This window comes from Hyla sarda, chromosome 1 (assembly GCF_029499605.1).
Source record: "Hyla sarda isolate aHylSar1 chromosome 1, aHylSar1.hap1, whole genome shotgun sequence".
NCBI classification, from domain to species: Eukaryota; Metazoa; Chordata; class Amphibia; order Anura; family Hylidae; genus Hyla; species Hyla sarda.
In genome coordinates, this window is record NC_079189.1 from 392,524,774 (window position 1) to 392,539,044 (window position 14,271).

Genomic DNA, 14,271 nt, shown 5'->3' on the forward strand with positions numbered 1-14,271 from the left:
CCCGATGTCCTAACTTTGTTCGGAACAAAATATTCTGAAATCTGAGGCAGTGGAGTACCCCTTTAAAACCTCCCCTGCTCACTGATAGCCAGTTCCTATAGGCTTTTTCACTGTTTTTGCCTGTACAGTAAGGGGATGTGCTTTCTTGTTCTTCCTTCCTTCTCCTCATCTCTTAAACTTTCTGCTCCCTCTCTCCCCTTTCCCTACTATTTCTCCCTTTCCCTCCCTCCTCCAAGGAGCAAGGGACCTCACAGTTTTCCTTAAGCTTGACTGGAAATGTGTAGCAGGGTGGGCCTTGCCCATTTGGTCACACACTCATAGGGGGACATTTATCATTGTTTGTTTTGGTAATCAATTTCTGAAGGCATTTTTTTGCTTCAGTTTTGCTTATGTGCTGCATATTTATCATACTAACACGGGCGGTTGATAGATTTGGAGCACATAAGCAAAACACAAAGTCTCAGTTGAGACTTTTTCGCGACTTTGAAAATTTGCTCACGTAGGGGAGTTTTGACTTGCAACTTTTTTTAAGGGGTTTGCAACTTTTTGTTGGGTACGTGAGACATTCGCACATCATAACTACGTAACCACTGCAAAGTGAAAACTGAAAATTGCTTAGGTAAGGCTGTTTGCAACTTTTTTCTTACCCATAAAAGTCGCTCAAAAAAGTGCTTAGTCGCACATGTGACTTTTTGTGCACCCGGAGTAAGCAAAAAAGAAAAAAAAATGCTCTAAGTACTTTGATAAATGTCCCCCATAGTGTTTATTAGACTGTTAATTTGGTTTCTATGGTTATGTTGGAGAATGTTGACAAATACTCTGTACTGCTCATTTTTTCTAAATGAAGAATTTATAAACAAAAAAAATTGAAAAATGTAAATTTTATTGCTGCAGATTTTGCTATGGAAACACTGCCAATCCACAGAAAAATCCACATAACACTTATATATATATATACAGCTTCCACAAAAATGATTTGATGTGCATTTACATTATGTTATTACTCATCATTGAAATATTTTTTCCTTGAGAGGACTCTTATATTTAAAGCTACTGACTTTATGTTCACTTGGCCAAAACCTTCAAAAACCTGTCATGATGCATAAATAAACACATAGACAGTACAGGAGCACTTGAAACTACCATTGGCATCACATGGCATACTCTTCCGTATCTGTTTGCCAGTGTGACATAAAATACAAAATGCCCATTTTTGGTCTATAAGAAAGTGCAGTAAGTTTATATATCTATACATAGTTTATCCATTTCATTGCAGTGAATGATTTGGTATGCATACATTAAAATAAACATGTTCACCATTTTATGCAAAACCTTTTATTAAAAATGTTTCTGAATTTACAGAACTCAAATGACTGGACGCACTGTGAAAAAAAAAACTGTGCAGCTTGTGAGTTTTACAGAAACAAAGACATGAAATGAACAGACCTGTTTACACATTTATGGTTAAAGCACAGATATTATACAGTAAACTGACTCCTAGGATGACAATGTAAACAGTTAAATTATAAAGGACTTCTGATCAAAACACTTGCATTCTTTAAAAAAAGGTATATAAAAGGTGATAGAACATAAATTACATTTAAAGGACTGTACATGATTTATTCTGCAAAAAGCAAGAACCAAAACAGCACCCTACACAATGCTGCTGCCTTCTACCTTAACACTAATGTTTCTTTTTTGGTTGAAAGAGAGTGAATTCCATTGTAGTTGGCTTCAAAGCATCTACATTTCTTTATAGATGCTTTAGCAATATCTGAAATCTGTAGTCTAGTTAAAAACTAAACTTAAATGGAAAAAAATTTGGATTCCCAGATAAATCTAGAAACAATTATCAAGTTAGTGTACTGAACACCATTTTAATGTTTGGCTTCCTACTAACATGCATAGTGGGTGATCTAGAAAGTGGTGTAAATTAACCAAAAGAAATATAATTTCTGAAATGTCCAGCTATGAGATACACACAATATGCTACAATTCACATCCATGTAGGAAACCATCATTGGTGTGGCTCACATGTGCAAGAACATCCTAGGAAAGATCTCAATGTGAAAAACAAGGCTTTTTGTGACAAGTCCATTAATGTCTCTCTCTTCTGATCCTGAAAATTGGCATAGGCACATTTCACTAAAGTCACAGTCTGGGTTACACATGTTGTGTTCTGGTACTCAGCCATACGTTGCATAGCAACAGTACATTACATTTCCTTTTATAATATTGTTGCATTCTAAATTTCTGTGTGTTGTTGCTGTCAACACCAAGAGATACTAAACCGGTGTTTATGGCTCTAGCTTGGAATATAGGCACCATGTGATTTATTCAGTCTTTTGTACTATTCAAGTCTTGACAAAATGTCCCTTAAAGGCAAAAGGAGTATTTATGCTTCTGAATGAATATCTGTTTCATCTAATGGAGATGTATCATTATCACCTAATAATTCCGTCTCTGGTACAGAGCCTTCTTCCTCCTCTTGAACAGGATTTTGTGACACGTCCTCTCCTGTCACATGTGCTTCATCACTGCCATCTGCAAGAAGGGCAACTCTGTCGGCCATGGAATTATTTGATGGGGCAGTTGTTACATATCCGGTGCTGGTGGAGCCACTCCCACTATGATGAGATCCAGGTTTTGGGATGATCTGTGGAGGCATTTGCTGAGGGGCCATTTGCATTGGTATTTGAACTGGATAAAAATAAGCAGCCATCTGCTGATAGCCATTGACTGGAATGTAGAGCTGTGGAGGTGGCACCATAGGCCTTATCTGTCCCTTCATTGGTAAAAACTGTGGCTGTGGAAATGGCCGTCCTTTGGGCTTCAGGTCAACATATCTAGCATTGCTGACATTACTAACTGGGCTTGTACTAAGCGAACTTGTCTGTGTGGTATTACTTGCACCAGATGTTTGTGCAGAACTGTTGTAGTTAGACATATTTTCCCATGTTCTTAGCCTAGAGTGAACATCTTTAAATCTAGGTCTTCTTGCAGGGAACTCATTCCAGCACTCAAGCATAAGGGAATAAATCCAAGCTGGGCAGTCATCTGGGCAAAGTAGCAGCTGGCGATTCCTTATCATTTCAATGACATCCTGATTGGAATATCCACAATATGGCTGTAGACCATAGCTGAAGATTTCCCACAGCACTACTCCATAGGACCAAATATCAGAATCAATGGTACACTTGCCATATGCAACTGCTTCTGGGGACATCCATCTTATAGGAAGAAGTGAATTCCCAACTAATTTATAGTAATCTGCAGAATACACTTCTCGGAAGAGACCAAGATCGGAAATTTTAACAGTCAGTTTATCAAACACTAAAATATTTCTGGCAGCTAGATCTTTGTGCACAACATGATGACTTGAAAGATACTCCATTCCTGCAGCGATCTGAGTTACAATGTGCAGAAAATCTGCTGGTTCTAAAGTGGATTTCACAGTCTTGTCATCATCGGTGCTGCCTACATCAGAGTGTGGTGATCTCATGACAAGGAACTCATGCAGGTCACTGAGTGGGGAATAGCTAAAAATCATACTCATTGGCTGCTCTTTGGTTACAGTTCCAAGAAGGCAAACAATATTTGGGTGTTGCAGCCTTGACCTCATCATAGCTTCATGTTTAAACTCCTCTCGAAGAGCCACTTCAACCTTGTCTTTTAATGTTTTTATAGCGACAGTCTGTGTCTGTTCTCCAGGAGCAGTACCAAAGAGATGTCCCTTGTATACTTTTCCAAAACGATCCTCTCCCAATTCTTCCATAAACCTTACAGTGGAAAGGTTTATCTCTTTTACTTTAACCTAAGAACAACAATTAAAAGTTACTCTCACACCAATACGCTTACACATAATAAATAAAGAGAGCTATGATAATTATACATTATATAAACCAATGAAATGTATAATAAACTGTTCATTTGACTCATCTTTCACCCAGGTGATAATGGAAAACAAGACATGTAATCCTACCTGCTGCTTGTGCTGGTTCATAAGGGGCATCTCCATGTCTTGGCTAGGTGAGGCCATCAGCTGACGTCTCTGAGGGGTAGCAGCTGATGCTTTTTGTTTGTTTCTACACATACAAACTAAGAAGAAGAGGCAGGCAATGACCAGTGGAATAGCAATACTGGGGACCAAGATATAAAGGATTTCCATCTTTGTGTTTTCTCTGGTACCTACAAAAGATAAAAATAGAAATAACCATAATTGTCTCTGATTTCTTTCTTGATGTAAGCCATAACTTTAAAGAACAAATTGTGTTATTTGTACAATAATAAACATTTTTTTAAAGAAGCAATATAAAAGACTATAAGCCATCTTAGTTCATTCTTTTCTCTGTGAATGGTAGTGTTGAAAACAGCTCAGTAAGGCCCCTTTCACACTGCCGGTATGCTCTGGCAAATTCATCCGTCAAACCCCTTCTTTTTTTTTTTTTTCTAAAGTTTGCCAGCCATAATTTTATCGTAGCATACTGGCAAATAACGGGTCCAGTTGGACCCCATTGTATTCAATAGCCACCATTATTTTTGGAGAGAAAAGCCCAAGAAAAAGACGGTGCAAGCACTATTTTTTTCTCTGGCTTTTCTCGATCCTAAAATAAAGGGCTTCACACTGCCGGAGACAGCTGGCAGTGTGAACGTAGCCTAAGTATGCTCAGCTGATTCCGATGCTCCCATTCATCTCTATGGAGAAAGACAGTGTATTTTCTGACTCAATAGGGATTTGGAGCCACAGAAGTCTTTCTTGTGAGGAGACAACTATATCACAATTTTATTTGCAATTTTCTTTATTGGAAAATAATATATGCAACAATTCATGAGTATGGTTTTACTGATCAAACTGAGCTCTATACCAATTTTTCTTTCTGTATACTACAACCAGTCTCAAGAATTATATTAATCTGGTACAGGTTGACACCCTTTTATACTCTTTACAAGTGTTTACAATATTCTTAAGGCCTCCATTGGGTAAATGCAGACCTATGGCTATATTTGATACATACAGTAAAGACAACTATCATAGCCAAAACTACATTGTTCATACAAGGAGAAATGTTACAGAAAATGATATGTGAGATACATACGGCAAGCAGGCACATCACAAAGCTCAACGCGCACATTCTTATTGAGGGTGAAACACCAGGGACCTTCCATCTGGCCACCAGGATTGCGGCAGTATGCATGCCCTCCTCCTATTTCTGGATGTTCAGCAACTGACATCTGGTGAGTGTGTGGAAACTGGCTACTCCATGATTGGCACTGGTGTCCAGACTTAGTGACACTGACTGACCCGCGATATTCAGTCCCAGTACCATTGTAACATTGCTGATCTGTAGAAGGAATACAAAAAATGTAAACATTAAAACAATGCACTATTTTATTGTACTTTGGATCTCTGTTAAGACAATAAACCGGCAATAAGCAGCTGCCTCTGATGTGAGGGGTAAAGGCCTAGACATTGTTATTTGCCAGGCCAACCAAATTCTACTTATTTTTTATGTCAAATTGGGCTTTTTCATAGATGTGATGGAAAAGGCCTCTGTTATTATTCAAGTAGATACAATAACATATTACCATTATGATTGTTTTAAGTTTATTTGGTTTTGTAATATGTATAAAGAGTTATACATGGCTAGTTTAACTTTTTTTTTCTTTTACAGTATTTATAAAAATGTGCCTGGCATGGTCTGCCTTGTCTAACAAAGCACATTGCAATCATTAAGATGCTGTGTATAAAGTATTGCAACACTACAGAACAATCCCTTTAACGTACCCATGGTACGCATTGGGCGATACTTTAAACTAGCAAGTTTTTTCCAAACTTTGCAGCTAGTTTTAGCCCTGGATTTTGTACTAACCCCACACATCTGGTGTAAATGTCACAGCATTTACATGCACTAAACATGAGGGCTGACCACAGAACAGAAATAGACACTCTTACACATCAGCCAAGCTGTCTTTGAAGGCTGTTTACATACAAGATGCAGACATGTGTCTCTCGCTGTATTATCTCATGCAAATCAGTAAAAATATTCCAAGGTGGGTCTCATTCACTGGCCCAAACCCTGCTGGGAGAAGGCATATTCATGAACACCTATGACCTTTCTCCAAAACACAAGACCAACAGAGAGGGCAGATGGGAACCAGGCTGCAGAACACTACTAGTCTTTAAGATGGGTTGCTTCTTAATCAAAGAAAGATGTCTGATAGCCACACACGCTGAGCTGCAAACTTACATCTGTTCATTCTCTCCATTGGTATTCCAATCCTCATGCAGTTTACAGCCTCAGGGCTCTCGGGCAGAGGAAGCTGTTCACAGTTTGGGAGGTGAAGCTGCATCAGTATGGCGGGATTTGAACGGGCAATATTGTATTCTTGATGGCACAAGTCATTTTCCAATACTTCACACTCATCCCTACACAACTCCCTAGGTTTTGGAGTGCGGGTGCGGTCATCACACAGTGGAAATACAAAGTGACAGAAGGATGGGATTGCAAACTGGGAACACTGGTCTGAGAGGTGGGTTGATGTTCCAATCATAGTGAATGCCGCTGAAAAGAAAATTAAAAATAATTGATACAATCTTTAAATACAACAAATAAAATATAGCACTGCATATCAATTTCAGTGCGCATCTAATGTCCCATGGTGTATGTTGATATATGTATTTGTATATCAGGGCTACAATCACTGTGGGTTTTTTGATCTGTTATACAGAGATGTATGTAAAATAATCAAAGCAATTTATGACCGCAATCACTATTGTCATCTTGAAATAGATGGATTACAAGTTTATGCTGCTTTTAAGCTGCACTTGAATCCACAGGAACCTATTCAGTCAATGTAGACCAGAGGCAGAAAGGTTGGTTTCACCTTCATCAGGAAGTTATACATTAGTATACCATTTTCCAGCTGGAATAACAGGGTAGACTGTAGGCCTCCAATATAGAACAGTTATCACACAGATTTTTTTTTTTTTTTTTTTTTAGCATGGTAGTCTATGAGTGACAGATGTCAATCAATGTCTATAGCATCCTAGTAGTATCAGTTAAGATACACATCTGGAAATCCTCCTGACATCTACCCCTGACAGACAATGCAAATGCAGCATGAAAGTATTTTTTATCAGCCTTTTATTATAACTCAAGATTCCCTTACTCACTTAGTTTGTATACATAGCACACATTTCAAATATGTCAGAATAGGTGACATGTCACTTAATCCGAGTCTATTGCACAGGAATGCTTGAAAGAAATGCAGGCCACAGATTTCCCACATTGGGGAAAAGTTTATTCTAAAAAATGAAGTCCAAAGCTTTAAAATATACTGCAGAAATTCTTAGGTTTCCCTTGAAATCTCTGCAGTGTATTTTTGGGTGCATTTTGTTCTGTGTGAACACACCCTACAGCTGGGCTCACATAGGCATAATTCAGCTGCCAGTTTGGGTCATAAAACCCAAGGTTAGTTAGGCTCGGTTTTGCGCCTGTATTATTTTAGGCCTGGTTTTGCATCTGGAATTTAGGCTGGTTTCACATGGCAGCATTTGGCTCAGTATTTTACATCAGTATTTGTAAGTCAAAAGCAGGAGTGGTTCCAAACATGTAATGTGAAACCAGCCTTAGGCTATGCACACAGAAATATACTGTTCAGCTCACCATCTATCCTGCCATAACCCGGACCAATGTGGACCACACTGGCCAGAGGCGGCTCTACCAACCCTCGCTCTGGTTGGGGCCTCGCTCTGGCCCTGACCACCACAGGGAGCCCCCATCACATTCTGGACATCCCAGTGTCCCGAAAGATCTTTTCGGGAGACAAGGATGTCCTGGCGGTCAACTCTCTGCGGTGGCCCCCACATTAACTTTAAAAATGCAAGGGCCGCCGGGAGGTAGCGCATGCAGGGACGTCACTGATGTCCCGTGCGTGCGCCTATGGCAACAGCGGAGCAGCGAGGAGGAGGACGCGCGTGCACATGGTAAGTTACCTGTATGTTGTACGTCATCATCAGTGTTCCGACCACCACTCCTCCGATCCCGTGACCTACTGCTATGGCCTGTAGGCCATAGAAGTGGATTGTGACCCCGGACCGGAGGAGTGTTGGTCGGAACACTGAAGTGAGGCAGTACACAGGCATACAGCCTCCAGCCATACACTGTATATGGCTGGAGGCTGTATGTCTGTGGGGGAACTGTACTGCACCTAATGTGGGGAGCTATACTGCACCTAATGTGGGGGACTATACTGCACCTAATGTGGGGGACTATACTGCACCTAATGTGGGGGAACTATACTGCACTTAATGTGGGGAACTATACTGCACCTAATGTGGGGGAACTATACTGCACCTAATGTGGGGGAACTATACTGCACCTAATGAGGAGCACTTTACTGCACCTAATGTGGGGGACTATACTACACCTAATGTGGAGGGAACTATACTGCACCTAATGTGGGGAACTATACTGCATCTAATGTGGAGAACTATACTGCACCTAATGTGTGGGACTATACTGCAACTAATGAGGGGGAACTATACTGCACCTAATGTGGGGAAGTATACTGCACCTAATGTGGGGAACTATACTGCACCTAATGTGGGGGAACTATACTGCACCTAATGTGGGGAACTATAGTGCACCTACTGTGGGGGAACTATACTGCACCTAATGTGGGGAACTATACTGCATCTAATGTGGAGAACTATACTGCACCTAATGTGGAGGGAACTATACTGCACCTAATGTGGGGGACTATACTGCACCTAATGGGGGGGAACTATACTGCACCTAATGTGGGGAAGTATACTGCACCTAATGTGGGGGAACTATACTGAACCTAATGTGGGGGAACTATACTGCACCTAATGTGGGGGACTATACTGCACCTAATGAGGGGGAACTATACTGCACCTAATGTGGGGAAGTATACTGCACCTAATGTGGGGGAACTATACACCACCTAATGTGGGGGAACTATACTGAACCTAATGTGGGGGAACTATACTGCACCTAATGTAGGGAACTATACTGCACCTAATGCGGGGGACTATACTGCACCTAATTTGGGGAAACTGTACTGCACCTAATGTGGGAGCTATACTGCACCTAATGTGTGGGAACTATACTGCACCTAATGTGGGGGAACTATACTGCACCTAATTGTGGGAACTATACTGCACCTAATGTGGGGGAACTATACTGCACCTAATGTGTGGGAACTATACTGCACCTAATGTGGGGGAACTATACTGCACCTAATGTGGGGGAACTATACTGCACCTAATGTGGGGAGCTACTATATAAGGATAGGAGTTATACCGTACCACCATCAGTGTCTGGACCACTATATAAGGATAGGAGTGAAACATTTAATAAAAAAAGGCCCAGAAAAATTCTCAGCACCAGGCCCATGATTCTCTTAATCTGGCCCTGAATACAGCAGCTCTCAAAAGAATGTCTTTCTTTAATGTACTTTACAAGGAATCACATTGTAAACTGCAGCAGAGTGACGTCCTTTGAATGAGAACTCATTCTTAGTCATGTATGACTAAGATTGAGTTTTCAATCGAAAAGTGTCACTATGCTGCAGTGTACTATGTGATTCAGTGTTAAGTACGGTACATTAAAGACATCCTTCTGAGAGCTGCTGTGCTGGATTATTTTGTTCTTTGTCAGCCTTAGGCTATGCTCACACGCTGATTTTTTTTGGGGCTGTTTTTTTTATAGCCGCAAATAAAATCCTCCATTTTTGTAAAAAGTTGTTTTATCCAAATTGGTTAAATTTTTTTCCAATTTTTTTTACAGACAATTGTTTTACAGTTTTACAGTGGATGGTAATTATTTAAAGGCCAATTAAATAATGGGCAATTTGTTCCCTTATGTGTGCACTTACTGTGTACTGTAAAAATGTAGCTAAAATGCCAATTTTACCATGTATGAACAGAGCCTTAGGTTCAGGCTACACCCAGACTTTTTCAAGTGACATTTTCCAAATCTAGTAAAAAATATATATATACAAAGAATGTATACCAGCCAGGATAGCAGAAAAAAGGAGAAATAAAGAAAAATGGAAAAAAGAAGAAGAAAGAAAAAAATATAGAAAAAAGGAAAGGAAAAAAGGAGAAGAAATAGCAAAAAAGGAAAAAAGAAATAGCAAAAAGAAGAGAAAAAAGAGAGAAGGAAAAAAGATGATATAAGATAATGAATATATATAATAAATTACAATAATTATAAATAATGAAATATAAATAATAAAAACCTGAGATTAAATAAATAAAACATAGCAATTTATTAAACAATAGTATTAGTGTATACCTGGGAAGGGCCCTTGCTCCAGGTATACTAAGATGGCTAAAAAACTAGATGATAAAAGTATATTGAGAGATATTAATCCATCATAATAGTAAAAATGTGCTGTCATAGAAAATGTATACAAATTGGCACTAAGACTTATTTCAGAGTCCAGTTACAACAAAGTTCAATTGAGTTCAATAGTAGCAAGAATAGTGGCTGCCGGCTACAATTGTTCTCCAACTATCCTAACAGGTACACCGGCTGGACCATCTGCCGGGTCCCCAGATCCTACTGCTGTGTCTGCTGCTGTTATCGCTGCCGCTGCCACTACTGACACCTGAAGGGCCGGACGCTGAACCGAGCCACTGTGACTATCTGTCACCACCAGTAACATCGGCCACCGTAAGAAGGTCGGGGACAGGACCGTACCAGCACAGATCCCTACATCCACGGAGCACGCCACTCTGAGGGAGACCTACTGCTTTTACTACGGTAACATCTGGAAACAAGGTATCAAAACTTTACTATACAATCAATTCCACAGTGCACTGTAGGTAATATTTAATCAGTGTCATCATTCTCTGAAAAGTCTTTGAAAAATCGGCAGCTACTTTACCCAATAAAATTGAACTGCATTGAACTCTGTCACAATTGTAGCCGGCAGCCACTATTCTTGCCACTATTGAACTCAATTGAACTTTGTTGCAACTGGACTCTGAAATAAGTCTTAGTGCCAATTTGTATACATTTTCTATGACAGCACATTTTTACTATTTTGATGGATTAATATCTCTCAATATACTTCATCTAGTTTTTTAGCCATCTTAGTATACCTGGAGAAAGGGCCCTTCCCAGGTATACACTAATACTATTGTTTAATAAATTGCCATATTTTATTCATTTAATCTTAGGTTTTTATTATTTATATTTCATTATTTATAATTATTGTAATTTATTATATATATTCATTATCTTATATCATCTTTTTTCCATTTCTCTTTTTTCTCCTTTTTGCTATTTCTTTTTCCTTTTTTGCTATTTCTTCTCCTTTTTTCCTTTCCTTTTTTCTTTTTTCTATATTTCTTTCTTCTTTTTTCCATTTTTCTTTATTTCTCCTTTTTTAGGCTATCCTTAGAGGACTGGTATACATTCTTTGTATATATTTTTTTACTGCCCCATTGTCGAAGTCTCGTGGGATTCAGACTTCCCAGTTAACCTCGGGATTGCTGCTGAGTGAGCTGCACTACCCTTTTGTTTTATTTTCCAAATCTAAGCAAGCGCCTGTTGCTCCTACAGGAAACTTAGGGTATATCTGTGGAAAGTAACTGTCTTTTAATATTTAAAATAGGAAATCTTGCAACAGAAGCGCTTTGTGTAGCCCTAGATTCAAGGTCCACATTTTATATGTTCTTATCAAAAGAGGGCGCCAAATATTGTGCTAAAACATTAGTTGTGAAAAAAAAACTGTAAGAATACAAAACTGATCTTATAAACTTTCACGCAAAGAAATGTCCATTTATGTTGTTACAGAGAAGAAAATTCACATCTAAAAAAAGTTATATGTCAAAGTATGGAATATATTAGCAGACAACATGAAAAACAAGGAAATGTGTCATTGCAAAATGACCTATTGTTCAAATAATTTTTTTATGTTAAACATGTTTTTAAATAATTTTTGGTGATGTTTTTCCAATTTTCCATTTTACTATCTATATTTTAAAATAATCATGAAATCTTGCCGATTTTTTTGTGGCCACTAGGCCTAAAACTAAGCTGAGAGCAGTGTCTTCTTTATCAATACAGACAGGGGTACAGTAAAAGGTGACACCTAGGCTCGGTGGCACTTACCAGTAATTCGATTTTCAATCTCCCCCTGCATCTGGAGGGAATCCACATAGATGCTTCTGTTTCCAATGAACCTAGCACAAGCAATACCTCTATAGGGCTGACAAAATCCATCTTCCTGATAGTCATACCTAAAGGGGGAGAGTAAACGTATCACAGTTTAGATGACTATTTTCCATTCCACTATTTACTATTAATGCATGTATTCACAGCACCATGCAGTTAAACTTATTAGCTTCTGTCCACAACAACAGTAAAGTAAGTCCATCATATCAGAGATTTTGCTGACTATAATTTTGGGTCATATTGTTAATTTACTGACTCAAAAACATGGACAAACACATTTCCAGTCATGTCACATATAATACATTTTTTATATCAAAATTATGGGTGCACTCGCATTAGGATAAGAGTTACAGTATCTCACACAAGTGAGTCCATCCCTCACATTTTTGTAAATATTTTATTATATCTTTTCACGTGACAACACTGAAGAAATAACCCTCTACTACAAGTGAGTGACCAGCCTCAACAGTGTTTAAAGGGGTATTCCAGGATTTTTTTTGTTTGCTACAGGGGCTGTAAAGTAAGTGTAGTTCATAATATAGTGTCTGCACCTGTGTGTGACAGTTTTCTCACAATTCTGTGATTTTCACTATTTATTTTTAACAGCATACAAAATGACTGTTGTCTCGGATTTTTCCCAGCTTGCAATGCGGCTTAGACCTGAATCAGCTGATGACAGGGAGCCTGTCTGCTTCAATGGGTGGAGTGATCGCTTGGTGGGAGAGGGATCAATCTGCAACTAATGCAACAGCTGTAGGCACCCTGATTGAAAACCATAGGTCTTTTGTTTCAATGGGTGTGGTGGCTGATGTGTGGGAGGGAGGAAAATGGAATTGTGGGATTTGTAGTCAAAAAAAGAAAAGTCAAACAGGAAATACAAGTTCACAAAAAGCTAGCCACAGTGTTATGGTAATCTCACAACATAGCCATTTAGCCCCAAGACAAGCGCAGATCCTTCAAGCATGTCCATTACTGTCTGCCAGATAGGTACTAAAATCCCCTTATGGTGGATAACCCCTTTAATGTTGTATGAAATACAGATACAGCGGTCGGGACTATCTTTCTTGTGTGTGAAGCTAGGTTGCTATCACAAGTCCATACATATGGAGGCTTAGCGAGCTAGCGGGGGTGCTCAATCTCTGTAGTATTCAAACAGTCAAAGCAGTAGAAATGAAGAGAGATCACTCACTGCTTCTGGTGCTCATTCTTTATTTTCGGGGTGCAGTTAAAATGCGCATACAAAGGTTAGTTTGGACGCCAACTAAGACACGAATGACAGGACTGTTTCACACCGGCATGATGTTTCTTCAGACTCATTCTCACCTGTGCAGGGGGAGATTTTAACCCTTGTAGCAACAATCCATCATGCTTCGCACTGCAAAAGTGCCTGTCTTTGCCGTTCCGTGGATGCACCCTTTCTATGCCGAGCATTTTTAAACATCTTTGGTTTCCATTATGTGCTTCGCGTATATGGGCTATTAATCTCGGTGCTCCTTTGCCCATTTTTAGGGAATAAATGTGTTCCCTAAAACGGGTATTTAGTGCTCTGCTCGTGCACCCGATATAAAATCACATGCATGGGCATAGAACGGCATAGACGACGAAAGTGGTGCGGCAACAAATACAATCCTTAATTGGTATGTTAACACCTCCTATAGTGGGATTTTTTTCTGTAACCATGTAGGAGCACCACGTACAGGAGCCGCATTTAAAATTCCCCTTGGATACAGATTTTTCTAGCCAATTAGATTCTTTTGCATCTGAAAAATATATTTTCAGATGCAACCAGGATCAAGATTTGGGGGTTGCTTGTGTGAGGGGGCTCCTCGCCAGCACGGGCAAGAGCAAGCAATTTATTGATTTTGTCTGTGACTCACTCAAATTTATTTTAACATGTAATACGTTTCAATTTAATGAGGTATGGTACACGCAAGTTGGGGGAGTGGCAATGGGCACACCTGTTGCATGTGCCCTTGCCAATCTCTATGTAGCTTGTTTTGAGAAAAATTATGTTTTCAACAGTAGCAATCCGTTTCTTCGTCATGTTCACACTTAT

The 14,271-nt window shown here is 39.3% G+C and overlaps 1 protein-coding gene across 1 annotated transcript in view; it reads right to left on the minus strand.

Moving 5' to 3' along the window:
• Positions 1–974: 974 nt before the first annotated feature.
• Positions 975–14,271, minus strand: part of ROR2 (receptor tyrosine kinase like orphan receptor 2) — a 166,056-nt gene continuing 152,759 nt past the window's right edge. Inside the window, exons 5-9 of the mRNA XM_056525695.1 lie at positions 12,153–12,280; positions 6,249–6,563; positions 5,097–5,342; positions 3,983–4,188; positions 975–3,814 (exon numbers count right to left, since the gene is read on the minus strand). Coding sequence (XP_056381670.1) covers positions 2,396–3,814; positions 3,983–4,188; positions 5,097–5,342; positions 6,249–6,563; positions 12,153–12,280 — 2,314 coding nt within the window. The 3' untranslated portion in view covers positions 975–2,395. The remainder of the gene's footprint in view (positions 3,815–3,982; positions 4,189–5,096; positions 5,343–6,248; positions 6,564–12,152; positions 12,281–14,271) is intronic.